At 35.8% G+C, this 15,119-nt stretch overlaps 1 protein-coding gene across 1 annotated transcript; it reads left to right on the plus strand.

The window, feature by feature from the left end:
* The first annotated feature begins 1,452 nt into the window (after positions 1–1,452).
* LOC111907661 (chromatin modification-related protein EAF1 A) lies at positions 1,453–10,566 on the plus strand. Its single transcript, XM_023903462.3, has 23 exons — positions 1,453–1,792; positions 2,536–2,716; positions 2,814–2,868; positions 2,945–3,033; positions 3,114–4,167; positions 4,262–4,381; positions 5,196–5,351; positions 5,437–5,625; positions 5,827–5,907; positions 6,007–6,064; positions 6,149–6,645; positions 6,729–6,782; positions 6,873–6,930; positions 7,023–7,111; positions 7,201–7,254; positions 7,343–7,423; positions 7,514–7,651; positions 7,754–7,870; positions 7,943–8,046; positions 8,134–8,343; positions 8,429–8,759; positions 8,907–10,061; positions 10,144–10,566. Exons 2-22 carry the CDS (start codon positions 2,571–2,573, stop codon positions 9,963–9,965), a joined length of 4,740 nt encoding a protein of 1,579 aa, XP_023759230.1. The 5' UTR covers positions 1,453–1,792; positions 2,536–2,570; the 3' UTR covers positions 9,966–10,061; positions 10,144–10,566.
* Positions 10,567–15,119: the final 4,553 nt, after the last annotated feature.

Below are 15,119 nucleotides of genomic sequence, written 5' to 3' on the forward strand. Positions count from 1 at the left end.
AATGATCTCAGATCTCTTCGATTAATTAAATGATCTCAAACTAAAATCATAGAAAAGCTTTACATGAGATTAATCAAATGAATATCTCATTGATGAGGTGTTTGGGATTGTTGATGCTTATGTATAACGTGATCTGGACTGGTTGGTTGCGTAGGTCTTGTGGTTTGACTTAGGTCTTGTATTATGAACGTCGTAACTTCTTTATAGGATATCAGATTTTGACGATCTTTATATCCATGTGTTAAATTTTTCATTAAGATTACACTCGTTAAAATGTAATATATTTTTACTTACGATTTTATATATAAAAAAAACATCCATACATGCATTCATAAGAACATATGAACAGGGGAGGACACATTAATACGTAGTAGGTGTTGCCAAAATGAGATATGTGTTGTTGATACATGAAAAATAGGTATAAACGAAAAGAAATCAAAAAAATTTCCACTGCAGATAGAAAAAATAGGTGTTGCCGGTGCAACACTGAGACCAGGCTAAATCTGCCCCTGCGTATGGATATAAAAATCGTAAGTAAAAATATATTATTTTTTTAATGAGAGGAATCTAAATGAAAATTGTAGTAGACTAAAATGTGAACGCGTGGATATAAAGTTCGTTTGCATGGATATAAAGATCGTTAAAATTCGAGATCGTATGAAGAAGTTATGACGTTCATAACACATGACCTAAGTAACCAAGTAGTGGAGATCGCGATGGACATAAGCATCAAAAGGCTCAAACTCATTAATGAATGTCCCACGTAAGATTTCGTGAGAAAAATCTTAAAAAATTATTTCATAAGTACTGAATGAGTACAAAAACAAAAATGACTTATTTTGTATATATATATATATATATATATATATATATATATATATATATATATATATATATATATATATTAAGGACTAAATATGTACAAAAATATTAAGAACTAAATGTGTACAAAATGAAAAATATATTACCCTATTAAGTCCTTTTTACCGGCTAACCTGGAGTAGCCGGTCATAAGGACTGAATATATACAGTTTAACAAGTTCAAGAGATAAATATGGACGGAAAAAAAAATCAGTGATCAAATGTGTACAAATCAAAAAAATACATTACCCTTTTAAGTCATTATCCTCATAACTAAACATGAAGTCTCATTATATTATATCATTATACTTTTGATTTTTTATTATAAGATTGTACTTTTAATTTTTATATTCAATCAATGTATTTTAAAATAGCTATACATGTCAATTGTTTTTTCGAAAAACTTTATTTTTAAATGTACTATTTAAATTTAAATGATGTTATAGTTGAATAGATTTTATAAGAATAAAATAAAAGATACTAATTGTTTCCTTGGAAGTTTGAGACCAAATCCCTTTTCAACAACAAAAGGTAAGCAAAAAGCCCAAATACGACCAAAAAAGCCCTCTCCATCTGCGTCTGCATGTCCAGCCCACTACTCACAGAGACGACGAAATAGTTTTTTGCAAATCTGCTTAAGAGAGAGGAATTCGAGCTTGAAGACGAACCAGAACGAACAACATTACATACACACCAATCTTTCACACAAAGGACATTCATATATATTATGTATATGTATAATTTGTGAGTGATTAGGGTAAACAATTTCAAAAAGGACGCACTCAGTCGATTCTTTTGATGTCCTATATTTTCTAGGGCAAAAATTCGTTTTTGATTTGGAAATTGATCTATTTTACATCATAGAAGCACCTCAGGGGAGAGGGGAAAGGTTTCCTAGCTGGAGATTGTTGCAGTGCTCTTCGCAATTCAGGTATTTCTCACAGAAACCCTAGAATTGGACGAAATGTTATATATTGTGTAAACCCTAGAACTGGAACTATTGGAATTTTTTCACTCTAGTAGATTATAGGTCAATGAATGTGTAATTATGTAATTGCAGTGTTGTATTGGGGCATTTTGATTGAATGCATGCCTTAAACCTAACCAAGTGTCAAAGTGACAAAAACTAGGGTCGTTTTTCATTTATCAAACATGGGGCGTTGGTAACTCTATATTACTGGGGCATTTTTCTTGAGATTATGAACATTTATAATGGTGGTTGCACGTGGGCATGGAGTGTACTAAGCAATGGGGTATAATATACAGTGCAATTATTTGAATTTTACTGATGAGAATTGAATTGGCTTGCTCATTTGTGCACTATGACTGACTAACTTATCTTGGACACCTATATTGGTAGATAGCTTTCTTTGGATTCATGAATTGAATCATAACTATGCTTACTGTTATAGCAAGAAATGGTTATCTGGGTGTAGATAATTTCCAAGTTAGTTCATTTTCTATGATCTTTGTTTTTCCATACAACATATTCAGGTTTGGTGGCATACCTTATATAACATATGACCTCTTTCTCTCTTTGTGTGCATAACCATTAGGAATGAGAATATTTTGTAATCTCTCTCTCTCTCTCTCTCTCTCTCTCTCTGTATGTATATATATATATATATATATATATATATATATATCTGTAATTTGATTTAGTTTTTAAATTAGGGTCATGAACAGACCTCTAGGTGCTTGAAGAGGGCATGCATGGATGTACTTCAGGGTTTATGCTTATAGTCAATGCTGAGTTTGATTCAATGGGAGGAGTTATTGACACCGGAGTTGGAATTTCTTCAAAACCATCTCTGCAGCAATCGTCAGATCTTGAAAAAACTCAAGCGGAACTTAGGTAACAGTGGTGCTCTTCTTTATGTTGCAAAATTTTGCTTTGACCCCTGTTTTTTTCTGAAATCAAGCCAGTATAATAATGTATCATTTTATTGCAGGCAAACATTCACTGCTGCTGAGAAATTTAGAAGAGAATTGGAATTTCTACAGAAAGTAATGGGACTAATATTATCTTTATGTATGAAAATCTTTAAGCATAGATTGGTGATGAAATGTTTGGTATTTGCAGGGTGGAGACCCTTTAGATTTGAAACCTGGGAATGCAGCATCGATTAGCTTCCAGTCCACATCGCTGACAGCAGATCGACATCTGACAAGGTCTGTGTATCTAGTGTGTAATGAATGTGCCAAGTGTTTCCAGCATGATTATTGATAATCTTTTATTATGGTTTTCTTAGTGAAGCGAAGGGTAGTTTTGCAATTACTGCTTCACCTCATGGAGATTCAGTTGAAAGTAGTGGTAGACTAGGTGCTCCTTCAGTCTGTGAACCCAACAGTGCTGATAATCTCATGCTATTTGATGGTGCAAATAACATTAACTTGTCCAAATTGGATGTTGGACACATCAGCAAGGAATCAGGTGTAGACTCTGCTGTGTTGGAACTTCCTAAAAAATCATATAAACGTAGGATTAGGTCTCGACCAAATCGGGATGGGGCCCGTTCAAGTTCTACTGATGCAGTTCCTTCTCGTGGTGCTCATTTTCTTCCTTTTCGACATGCTTCCAACTCCAATCCTAAAAGTCCTAATGAGTTAGATGGTGTGCCAGCTGGACAATCAACCCTTGGACCTCCACATGGTCCATATTCTGCTGTTTTAGATGCTAATGTTATACAAAACACTCAAGAGAATCATCAAGAACAGGTAGAAGACATGACAGATTCCAAATGTCCTCCTCATGCAGACACACTGAAAACTGAAATTTTTGTGGGTCCCACTCCCACTCCCACCAATGGGGTTGGAAACATGGAAGAGGTGAAAATCAGACATGATGATGGAAGAAATAACGGTGCAGTGATTCCCACAAAGGTGTTGGGGGATTCTGAGTCATCATGTGGTCAACGTTTTGATGGGTATGATGGGAATAGTTTGGCATCAAAGGAGGTAGTAGATGTGGTAGGTAATAATTTAGTTGCAGAAAAAGATGATAAGATATTGAATGTTGATAAAGATAAGGATAAGAATGATGATGGCTCTTCTATTAAGGAAGAGGAAGGTATGAAAGGATCTGAATCTTGCTCGCAAAATGAGTTGAAGCATTCTGATTCTACCAGAAAAGATGTTGCAGATGGCTGCAACACCTCAGAAACAGAAAGAAAGCATCAGGCTTCAAATGACACTGCTAGGCATTGTGCTGATGTGGCAGAGCAAAATGCATGCTCTCAGGAAAACCTCAAACAGGCAACCAAAGAACATGAAGACTCGATTTTAGAAGAGGCTCGAATTATAGAGGTTGTTTTTCATTTTCATTTTTTAAAATTCAAGGCATTTGATTCCCCCCCTAAAAGTGTCCTAAAGAGCTGATCTGAGGTTGTATTGTAAACAGGCAAAACGTAAGAGGATTGCTGAGCTGTCTGTTAGAACTTTGCCATTGGAGAGACGTCTAAAATCACAATGGGATTTTGTCCTCGAGGAAATGTCATGGTTGGCTAATGATTTTGCCCAGGTTTGTTTTTACTGATAAAAATCTAAGGGGCTGTTTCTTTTCTAATTATCTCCCATTAAGTCATGTATGGGTAAAGTGGCTGAATTGGTAATGAATTAATGATGTCTGTCTGGATAAAGTGTATGTGTCTGGTTCATTTGTTATCTAGACAGAATAAATAACCTGAACGAGACTAAATGACCCTTTTACCCTTGCATTCCAAAAAAAAAAACTGACAGTATTTATCAGTTTTAACAATATTCATCAATTTTAACGTTAGAGGAGCAGGAAGTATAAAAGAAGAAGGGCAAACAGTTATAGGGTTAAGGGTTCTTTCTCTTTTCCCGGATAAATTGTATGGGTAAAGTGGCTGAATGAATAATGATGTGGATAAATTGTTGGCTTGTTGCATACATATGGTCTGTTTATTTTTTGAGGCCGAATACCCTGTTTGAATGAGATTAAATGACCATTTTACCCTTACATTCTGAATTCTTTTTTGCAATATTCATCAATTTAACATGAGAGGAGTTGGGAGGAAAAACGAAGAAATGAAAATAGGTAAATGGTTAGTGTCTTAATACATTAAGCAATCAAGTTGATTAAGTCATTCTTTCCAGATTAAGTAAAAAAGAAACAACCATGTGTAGCTATCCAGATTAAGTGCTTAACCCATCAAGTTGATTAAGTCAAAAGGAAACAACCTCTTAGTGGCTTAACCCATTAGATTAAGTAGAAAAGGACCTGTATAGCTGTCCAAATTCAGTGCTTAAACCTTTAAGCCCATTAGGCATTGACTCAATTAGTGAGTATTTGCTCCTATGTTTATAAACAGGAGCGCCTTTGGAAGGTAACCGCAGCTGCTCAACTCTCAAAGAGAGTTGCTTTTTCTTCACGTGTAAGATTCACAAAACAAAGCTCGCTGCAAAAGCAAAAGGAAGTGTCTCACACTTTAGCAGAAGCAGTCATGGAGTTCTGGCACATGATACAGGTCTTTTTTTATAAAATTTTGCAAACTTTTATTGACTTATTGTGAGTATAAGAAAGACCACAACTTATATCGTGACATTTAACAGGTGAAACACGAGGAATCAGAGTCACAATTTACAAAAGATCATGGAGTTGGGATTCAGGGATATGCAATGAGGTTCTTGGAGTATAATAGCTCTAAAGCTCAGTACAACCCAACTGAAGCACCTGTGACAACTGATACACTATCTGATCTAGGCATCATGGACGTTTCCTGGGAGGACAATTTGACAGAAGTATGGACTAACACTTGGTATCTTCACATGTCACGTTGCAATCACTATTACATCACATTTCACTATCTTTTTCAGTTTTTTTTTTTTTTTTTTTTTACACAAACACAAAATGCCATAAACTGAGACAAAAAACTAAGCCCAACACATTAATACTTCAATGTTTAACTGGTTTCATAACAACTTTGTTTTCCTGTAATGCAGGAGAACCTCTTTTATACAGTTCCACCTGGCGCAATTGAGGCCTACAGGAAAGCAATTGAATCTCATTTGCTTCAGTTTGAGGTAAATATGCGTGAAAAGTAAAGTACATTGTCCATATTGGTAAAAAGAGTAAAGTATGTTGCAATTTGCTCAATGATATTTTTTTCGAATGTTGTTTAGAGAACCGGAAGTAGCATGCAAGAGGAAGTGGATACATCTGGCTATGATGCTGTTGCAGGTATTATAAGATTTGGTATTAATTGTTTGAGATCTTGTTAATATATCCGTTAAAATTCTAACTGTTAAGACTTTGAATTTCAAGAAAATGCATTTGAAGAGGACGAAGGAGAAACAAACACATATTATCTGCCTGGAGGGTTTGAAGGTCACAAATCCTCAAAAGCTGCTCAAAAAAGAAGGAAAAACTTTAAAATTTATGGGGGGAGATCATACGAGATGGGAGGTGATGTGTCATTCATGCAAACTGGTGGGACCCAACCCTCTATTCTAAGTGGGAAACGACCTGCCACCAGTTTAAATGTCTCGATTCCTACAAAAAGAGTGCGTACTGCTTCCAGACAGAGGATTATAAGCCCATTCCATGCTGGAACTTCTGGAAGCGTACAAGCGCCACATAGGACAGATGCTTCAAGTGGTGATACAAATTCCTTTCAAGATGAACAAAGTAGTTTACATGGTGGGTCCCAGATACCGAATAATATGGAAGCTGAGTCAGTGGGAGACTATGAAAAGCAGTTACAGTTTGACTCCATGGAAGTTTCAAATAGACCTAAAAAGAAAAAGAAGGTAAAACATCCGGTATGTTGACATTTACCCGAGTCTTTTTTACTTGTTTTTTTGACTTTTCCTTTGACTTTTAATCTTATATTATGGTGTTTCAGGGATCCACGTTTGATCACCGTTGGCAACTTGATTCTAATTTTCAAAGTGACCAGGTAAAATTCCAACATTTAAAAAAAAGAAAAATAGTGTGGTTTGTTGTAGAGTCATATCTTAAGATTAAACATGTTGATATACAAATGCAGAAGGATCACTCAAGAAGGAGACTGGATGCACATCAATTTGATTCAAATGGAAGCAGTGGTATCTCATATGTTTAAATTTGGCAAACTATTTAATTCTTGATACATTTATGATTAGATAATAATTCATTTAACAATCTTACTCACTTGCAGTGGCTTCTCAAATGAGTAATATGTCCAACCCGAATAAGATCATGAAATTACTAGTGCGTGATCGCGGAAGGAAAGCCAAAGCACTTAAGGTATTATTAATTAATTCATTGCTTTTAATTACACTCTAAATTCCTTTTCTATTTCGTTACACGAATTAATTGAAAAGTCAACTCTGCAGACCCCTGTTGGACAGCCAGGGTCAGGAAGTCCATGGTCGTTATTTGAAGACCAGGTCAAACTTTTTTTCACTAAAATTTTCTATATATATTATTTTTGTTGAAATATAAGTGTTGTTTATAAGATGTCTGTTGTCTCCTCAGGCACTTGTTGTGTTGGTTCATGATATGGGTCCAAACTGGGAGCTGATAAGTGATGCCATCAACAGCACTTTGCAATTCAAGGTAACTAACTATCATATCCTAATTCCATAAAAAAAATGTATTTTATTTTATTTTATATTAAAAAGGTTAATTTGTTACACGCTTGTGCAGTGCATTTTTCGCAAGTCAAAAGAATGCAAAGAGCGGCATAAAATATTAATGGATCGAAATACGGGTGATGGGGCTGATAGTGCTGAGGATTCAGGGAACTCTCAGCCTTATCCCTCTACTTTACCCGGCATTCCAGAGGCAATATTCAAAATTTATTATATATATGTTGATATAGTTTGTGTTTGAAGCTGTATGTATGAGTATGATTGTTGGTTTTTATATGTATGTATGTTGATACAGGGCAGTGCAAGACAGTTATTTCAACGGTTGCAGGGACCAATGGAAGAGGATACACTGAAATCTCATTTTGAGAAAATTATTATGATTGGACATAAACAACATTACAGAAGGTCACAGGTAGTCTCTCAACAACTTTTTAACTTATTTTATGCAATTATTATGTACTCATATAATCTTTTTTCTGCAAAGAATGATAATCAGGATCCAAAACAGTTGCAGCAGCCTCATACTTCTCATGCATTTGCTCTTTCTCAAGTCATTCCAAATAACCTTAACGGCGGGCCTGTCCTCACGTGAGTTCTCTATTTTACCTTTTACCACCCCTTTTCTTTTTTTACTTTGGTTTTATAATACCATATTCTGTGTAATTGCCAAAATAGGCCTCTAGAACTATCCGAACCAATCTCATCGAGCCCAGATGTTGTCCCGGTTGGTTTTCAAGGTCCGGGTGGGTTACCGGCTCTGAATCACGGTACTGTACCACCTATGCTTCCTGGATCCGGACCCGCTCCTTCAGCTCCTGGTTCTTCCAATTCCGTTCATGGAACTAATCTTCCCTCTGCTTCTTCCCCTCTTAATCCATCGGTCAGGTAATTCAGTAAATAACTTTCTTTGAATGACTTGTTTTTCTTCCAAATTCTTACTTTTTTTTATTTTTTTTTATTGTATGTATAGGGAGGGAAGATACGGGATCCCTAGAGCGGGGTCGTTATCGGTAGATGACCAGCAAAAATTGCAACAGTACAATCAGATGTTGTCTGCAAGAAACGCAAATCAGTCGAGTTTGCCTCCTGGGTCCCACTCAGTAACCGATCGAGGTGTCCGCATGTTTCCAGCTGGAAGTGGTATGGGTGTTATGTGTGGGATGACTAGAGGCATCAAGATGGCAAGACCCCCCTCTATGATGAATTCCTCCACTAGTTTGTTGACCTCCGGTACGCCAACACCAACCTCTGCTCAAGGAAACTCCCTGTTGAGATCACGTGAGGCTATGCATATGATTCGGGTGAGTTCCAACGGAATCAGAATTCGCGATTCCATTCCGTTGTGTGTTTGGTTTGCCAAATTGAGGGAACGTATTTCATTCTTTTTGTATATATAATAATAAAAGACTAAAATACCCTTATCATGTTTTGATTTCTTTATAATACAGCCCAACCAGAACACGGACCACCAAAAGATGGTGGCGGCGGAACAAGCATCACAAAGTGGCAGCACTCAAGGAGTTCCACCGTTGCCGCCTGTCCAGTCATACCCACTCCACCACCAGCAGCCACCACGTCCGATTTCACCCCAACAGTCGCCACGTGTGCTCAACCCTAATTCTCATCATCCGCACCATTTCCAGGGGCCCACCAACCCACAACATCCGGCTTTTGCTATGCGATTCGCTAAAGAGAGACAGCTTCAACAACAGCGATTACGCCAACAACAACAACAGCAACAGTTTCCTACATCTAATCCCATAATGCCACCTCAAGATTCTCAACTTCCTGCTTCATCTCCACCATTGGTGCCTTCACAGAAACATCCTGTACCTGCACCTGCACCTGCACCACATGGGATTATGCGCAACCCTCAAACCATTACCAACAACAACAACAACAACAACCAAATTGCAAAACAACAACAGCAGCGGCCACGTCAGCAGTTCCAACAACCTAAGCTTATGAAAGGTGGAAGGGGGGGAGGTGGTAATAGTATGATGACTTCTGATATGAATGGATTTTCAGGAGGTGGAGGCCAACCTAGTGCTGCAGATAAAGGTGAGCAGAAAGTCATGCATCATATGATGTATTCTGGTAAGCAACCACCAATATCACATTCTTCTTTAAGTCAACCTCAACCATTGCCACATCTGCAAACATCAAAGCAGCAAAAAGCTTCTACTGATAACAATAATAATCAAAATCATGCTCCTCCTCCTCCATCCAACAACCACCACAAGTCGTTGCAAACAATAAATCCTCAAAAGTTGTTGCTTACTCGGAAAGTGAATCCAAATCCATCTGAGTCGCCTGTGACCACCTCTCAAACGACTACACCTGTCAATGATGCAAATAGTAGTGAAACACCTGTTGTGATGGCGGATAATGCTAACAACTCTAACTCTGTGCGGTTGTCACCACCACAAACTGGTGGTGCAGGGGCGGAGACTGGAAGCTCTGACCATGCTGCGGTTGAGTGGCAGCAGCAAAAGCCGCCTTCATAACCTCTCACTTTTGCCTGCTAATTTTGGATCGGAATTGAGCATTCCGGACCAACCCGGTTGGGCTCTCATTCCCAAGTAACACCTATCAATCTACAGGTTAGATTCATTTCCCCTTCTATTAAATGAAAAACAAAAAAGGATTTTGAAGAGTGCTAATTGTTGGATTTTGATTTTGCAGATGGGGTGAAAGAGTGCCAATTTGTTATGAAGATGTTAGGAGGATTAGATTAACTGAACTGAGGGCTAATTCTTGGGTGTTTTTTGTATAAAATGATGAAGTCATGAACTAGGGTTGAGGACTTGAGGGTTGATGGAGGAGGATAATGAGGTACGTGTACAGCTGTGACTTCCATCTCTCTGTCTCTTTTTAAAACATTTTCTTTACTATTTTTCTGATCCTTGGATTAGCCCATATTAGTACCCTTTTTTTTTTTTTTTTAATGTAATAGGCGGTGGGGTAGTTATTGTTAATGGCCAAAGCCTGGGGGGAATTTTGTGAATACTAATACTTCATTTAGTGTATACTTAGAGAGCTCAATGTTGTTATTATAATCACCTTCATTGCTGCATCACTTTTTATAAATCTTCCCGTTATTCTTAAGTGTGTCATCAATTTTCTGTAAAAGTTATTAAATATAATTTATGAAGACGGTTTTATCTAGATGGCATTTGATGAGGAAAAACAAGAGGCCTTAGCATGCTATATTACTCGGATAAACAATGATGAGTATACTAAAGATTCGAGGAAGATAGGCGTTGAGTAATATAATGAGTATAAAGATCATTCCATTGATTGATTTTGGTGTGGGTTCTGTTCAAGAACTTCAATGTTGTAACCCAAAGTTTCATTTAGATTCTTTGTAAGACCCCTTTTACAAAAAGAAATGGAGGTTTCTCAAAGTTATATGATCTAAAGTAATAATCACAATCTTTTTAGATGAAAAGATTGAGATCTTCTCTAGAATCGTTTTCTATTTTGTAAGTTCAGATCGTGATCTTCTCTATAGTCGTTTCAAAGGTAACAATTACGATCTTTTAAGATTAAAAGATCGAGATCCTTTTTATAATCATTTTCTATTTGGTAGGATCTGGAGATCCTGCCAAATTGAAATAGACACAAGATAAAGACATGCTTCATTTATCTATTCACAAGTTATAAAAAAAAAAAAAAAAAAAAAAAAAAAAAAAAAAAAAAAAAAAAGTTTAACCATTAGTAAATATTAAATCAAATACAGAAGTCGTTCAAAAAAAAGCCAATAAATAAAATTCAAACTAACCATAGAAGCATCATGCCGCCGTTAAAGACATATATTCCACCGCAAACTGAACCAAGTATAAGTTTAAAACATGAAAAGGATTTTTTTTATCTATCCGTGTTTTGAGTTAATAGTAAATATTTAAAACGTTAGTAAAGATTAAAAGCTACACAAACTTATGCATCGACAGTCATGACCTTGTATGTAGTATATAGTCAAAGACATATTAACTACATAATTAACTGGGAAGAACATCTCAAGTAGAATCTTCCTATCTCATATCTGTGATCCTATACTATTAGGTTCGATCTTGCTCCAAAAACCAATCTTATTGAGAATGTTTTTTGTTTTGTTTATAGGATATTAGATTTTATGATAGAGGTCTTGATTTTAGCAACTATGATTCAAATCATAAACCTTTTTAATCAAATAATATAAAAACGTTTGTTAGTCCAAGTCAAATAACGTTGTATTGCCGGTTTTTTACTATGTATTGATTTATAGATTTACCTATAAACCAACACTAAGAGTATCAACTATACTTCATAAAGACATGTGTCCAAAATAAAATAAGTCCAAGCTTTCAAGTCTTACAGTGGGGTATAAGCAGCGGCGAATCTATAACTAAAAACCGCGTGAAAATAAAACTGACATAGATAAGTTTTTTAGTAGAAATAAAATAGCTCCTATACTTTTTCTATATATATTTGTTGTATTAAAAAAAAGATAGATCCTAAGACCTACCTTATACAAGCATAGCTACGCCCCTGGTTACAAGGTTAATCCACATGTACATGTGCATAAATCCAGTTTTCAAATTTAATATGACTATTTTGAAAACCGGTTCGATTTTTTCTCGAATATGGTGTTTTGAACCGGTTTGAGGTTTAAAATGTCCGAACATATATGACTGGTTTAAAATCGGTTCAAAAGCAGTTTAGAAAACTAAAATTGCGTTTAGTTGCGGAAAAATTGTTGTTTTCTGGAAAAAAATTCCAAAAAAAATAAGAATTTTAAAAACGCGTTTAGTTCATTTATTTTCCAAAACTTTCATGCAAAATGAAAATTTTTCATTTTCTAAAATCACAAAGAAGATTGAATTTTTTGGAAAACTGATAATCATTGTTTTCCATATTTTTCTAATTCCAACAAAAGGCCAAAATGGTTTTGAGAAACGTGATGGAACAAGGGGCCAAAATGGTTTTGAGTAACCTCCAAAATCTTGTATCAACAAAAAGTTGAATAAATGATCAATGGAAACAATATTTTTTTATAAGAATCGACGTTTTCAGTTTTTTGAAGGTTTCAATATGGTTTTTCAAACCATTTTTAAAGGTTCAAATGTCAAGTCAACCCCAAACCAAATCGGTTTCCATATAAACCAGTTTCTAATTGCATCCGATTCAAATTTTGAATTTTAGTTTACATGGACCATTTATAGGTAGTTAATTTAAAATTTCCTTCATTTTAAATACACAAAATTGCAAAAATGGTCCCTGTGGTAAGTATTTTTTGGGGGTTTTAATCCAAACCATGATTTTTTTGGATTGGTGGTTCTTTTGAGCTAGTTTCGTTGCATTTTTTGTCCCTCCAAATAGTAAAATGACTTTAATACCCTTAGGGTTTTTATTTTCCATTTTTCTTTCATTTTTTTAAATCTAATACTAATTTATTTATTTTAATAATTAAAAAAAAGGTTCTCTCTCTCTCTCTCTCTCTCTCTCTCTCTCTCTCTCCTCTCTCTCTCTCTCTCTCCTCTCTCTCTCTCTCTCTCTCTCTCTCTCTCTCTCTCTCTCTCTCTCTCTCTCTCTCTCTCTCTCTCTCTCTCTCTCTCTCTCTCTCTCTCTCTCTCTCTCTCTCTCTCTCTCTCCTGGTACACTTTGCCATTTCTACACATGCCAAGCAATCGAATGCCTTTTAGGCTCGAACCCACTAAACCAAGGATACAGATCCATCATTCTTGTTACCAGGGATACATAAATCATGTATTGCAGCCTTAAAATCTTTAATTCATCCACAAAGTGTACTTATTGGAACAAAAACATATACACACAAATACCCATACACCTGTAGATAAATGATGAGCACATAAACACACACACACACACTATAATTGATTTGCAAGTGAATGTGTGTCTGTGTGTTCTTTTCATTTATCCATGAAGAAGCTCTTGAAATCAACAAGTGGCAGCCTTCACAAAACCCATAACTGTGAACAGGGGTGACAGTGTAAGGAGATGGTGTTGAGATGGTTAAATGGTGGTCGACAGAGCTATAGGGTGGCAATGGTGTTGCACGTTTGGGGCATATGAGAAATACGTAGGAGAATGGTGCTCGGTGGTAGGTTTGATGATGATGCTACTGCTCATGGAGGTTTAATAACCATCAGTGGTGGGAAAGAACCACCAACCATCAGCCACCAATGTCTGCTATCGTCCCCACCTTATCTCAGGTTCAACTCCATTGTTGTTCCTGTTGCAGAGCCAATAAGTTCCCCACCCACATCGGTTTCAAACTCCGCATATGAGGATTTGGGTTTGGAAAAATTACATGTGGTTAGGGATGAGATGGAGAATACGGGAGAGGCTAAATAGGGAGGAAATGGATGGGAGGTGATAATCGGTGGTGATTGTGGTGTTGCCTGAAAAAATGGAGGTGTAGGGGTTTTTTTCCTCAAATTTGATTTAGGGTTGCTGACAGGAAGGGATAGTAGTGGATCTGTTAGCATTGAGCGGGTTAGGGTCAGCAAATCATTTACCTTGGCCGGTAGCAGCCGATGGTGGGAGCAAATTACAACTTTCGGTTGTAATGGAGAGGTGGATTCAATGTTTCAAGAGGTGAGGGGAGAAAAACAAAGTTGGGTGTATGTGCATGTTTATGGGAGAGAGAGAGAGAGAGAGAGAGAAGAGAGGAGAGAGAAAGAGAGAGAGAGAGGCGGGTCCCATATTTTTTATTAATAAAACTGTAAATTAAATAGGAAAAAAATATTTAAAAAAATATATCAGAAGGGTATTTTAGTCTTTTTGGTTTAGCAAAGGACCAAAGTTACAAGTAAACTAGCTCAAAAGAACCAGCAATCCAAAAAAAATCATGGTTTGGACTAAAACCCTAAAAAAATACATACCACAGGGACCATTTTTGCTATTTTGTCTTTTAAATATTGATTTCATATTACATCTCTTTTAAAAAAAATACAAAATAAACATGGAATGTTACTTTTAACAATAATTAAAATATTAAAAGGAGGTAAATCATACTTATTTATAACTATTATTAATGCATATAAAATATAAGTTAATTACCATATTTGATAATAGGTTCATTTAAGGTTTTAAAGGATATTTTCACAATTATATTTCCTGTATAAAATACCTTTTGCATTTTTCTTACAACTAAATAACAATATACATGAAATAATTAAGTGTCACGATTTAGCAATAAACTATTTTGTTATGTACTTATTTAGTAATATTTATTTTCATTTTAGTGTAAGAGAATAACTAATTTTGATGTTTGTTCATGGAGTTCGGTCTTGAGAGATAGGTGGGGTTGGCTCTTGGATTCCATATACGCAAACTTTTTTTCAGTTGCTTCTATTAGGAGACTTTTAGATAACAATATGTTGCTAGGAGATTCGATGGCTACAAGATGAAATAATAATATTCTTCCCATATTTTGATGTGGATAATTAGTTTGTACTTTGTAGTGCATTCCAACTACAGAAAGACTTGTTTGTAAAGATTTGGATTCTATTTTTTCTCTGATTTGTATAGAGGAAATAAAGTATTTTTAACGTGTTTTTTATGGTTACTTTTCTTTTTCAGGGTTTTTGGTCCCATATCGTGAGATGGTGGGCGTGACATTGTTAATGTCTTCACCCATTAAAAAAATAGAAAGA

Source organism: Lactuca sativa, chromosome 8, assembly GCF_002870075.4.
Source record: "Lactuca sativa cultivar Salinas chromosome 8, Lsat_Salinas_v11, whole genome shotgun sequence".
Classification (NCBI taxonomy): domain Eukaryota; kingdom Viridiplantae; phylum Streptophyta; class Magnoliopsida; order Asterales; family Asteraceae; genus Lactuca; species Lactuca sativa.

Excerpts from the sequence above, each read along its gene's own strand:
- LOC111907661 (XM_023903462.3), top strand. The coding sequence starts at position 2,571 with ATGCATGGATGTACTTCAGGGTTTATGCTTATAGTCAATGCTGAGTTT. Across the intron at positions 7,424-7,513 it reads ACAGCACTTTGCAATTCAAG|TGCATTTTTCGCAAGTCAAA; the intron begins GTAACTAACTAT and ends ACGCTTGTGCAG. Across the intron at positions 8,760-8,906 it reads AGGCTATGCATATGATTCGG|CCCAACCAGAACACGGACCA; the intron begins GTGAGTTCCAAC and ends TTTATAATACAG.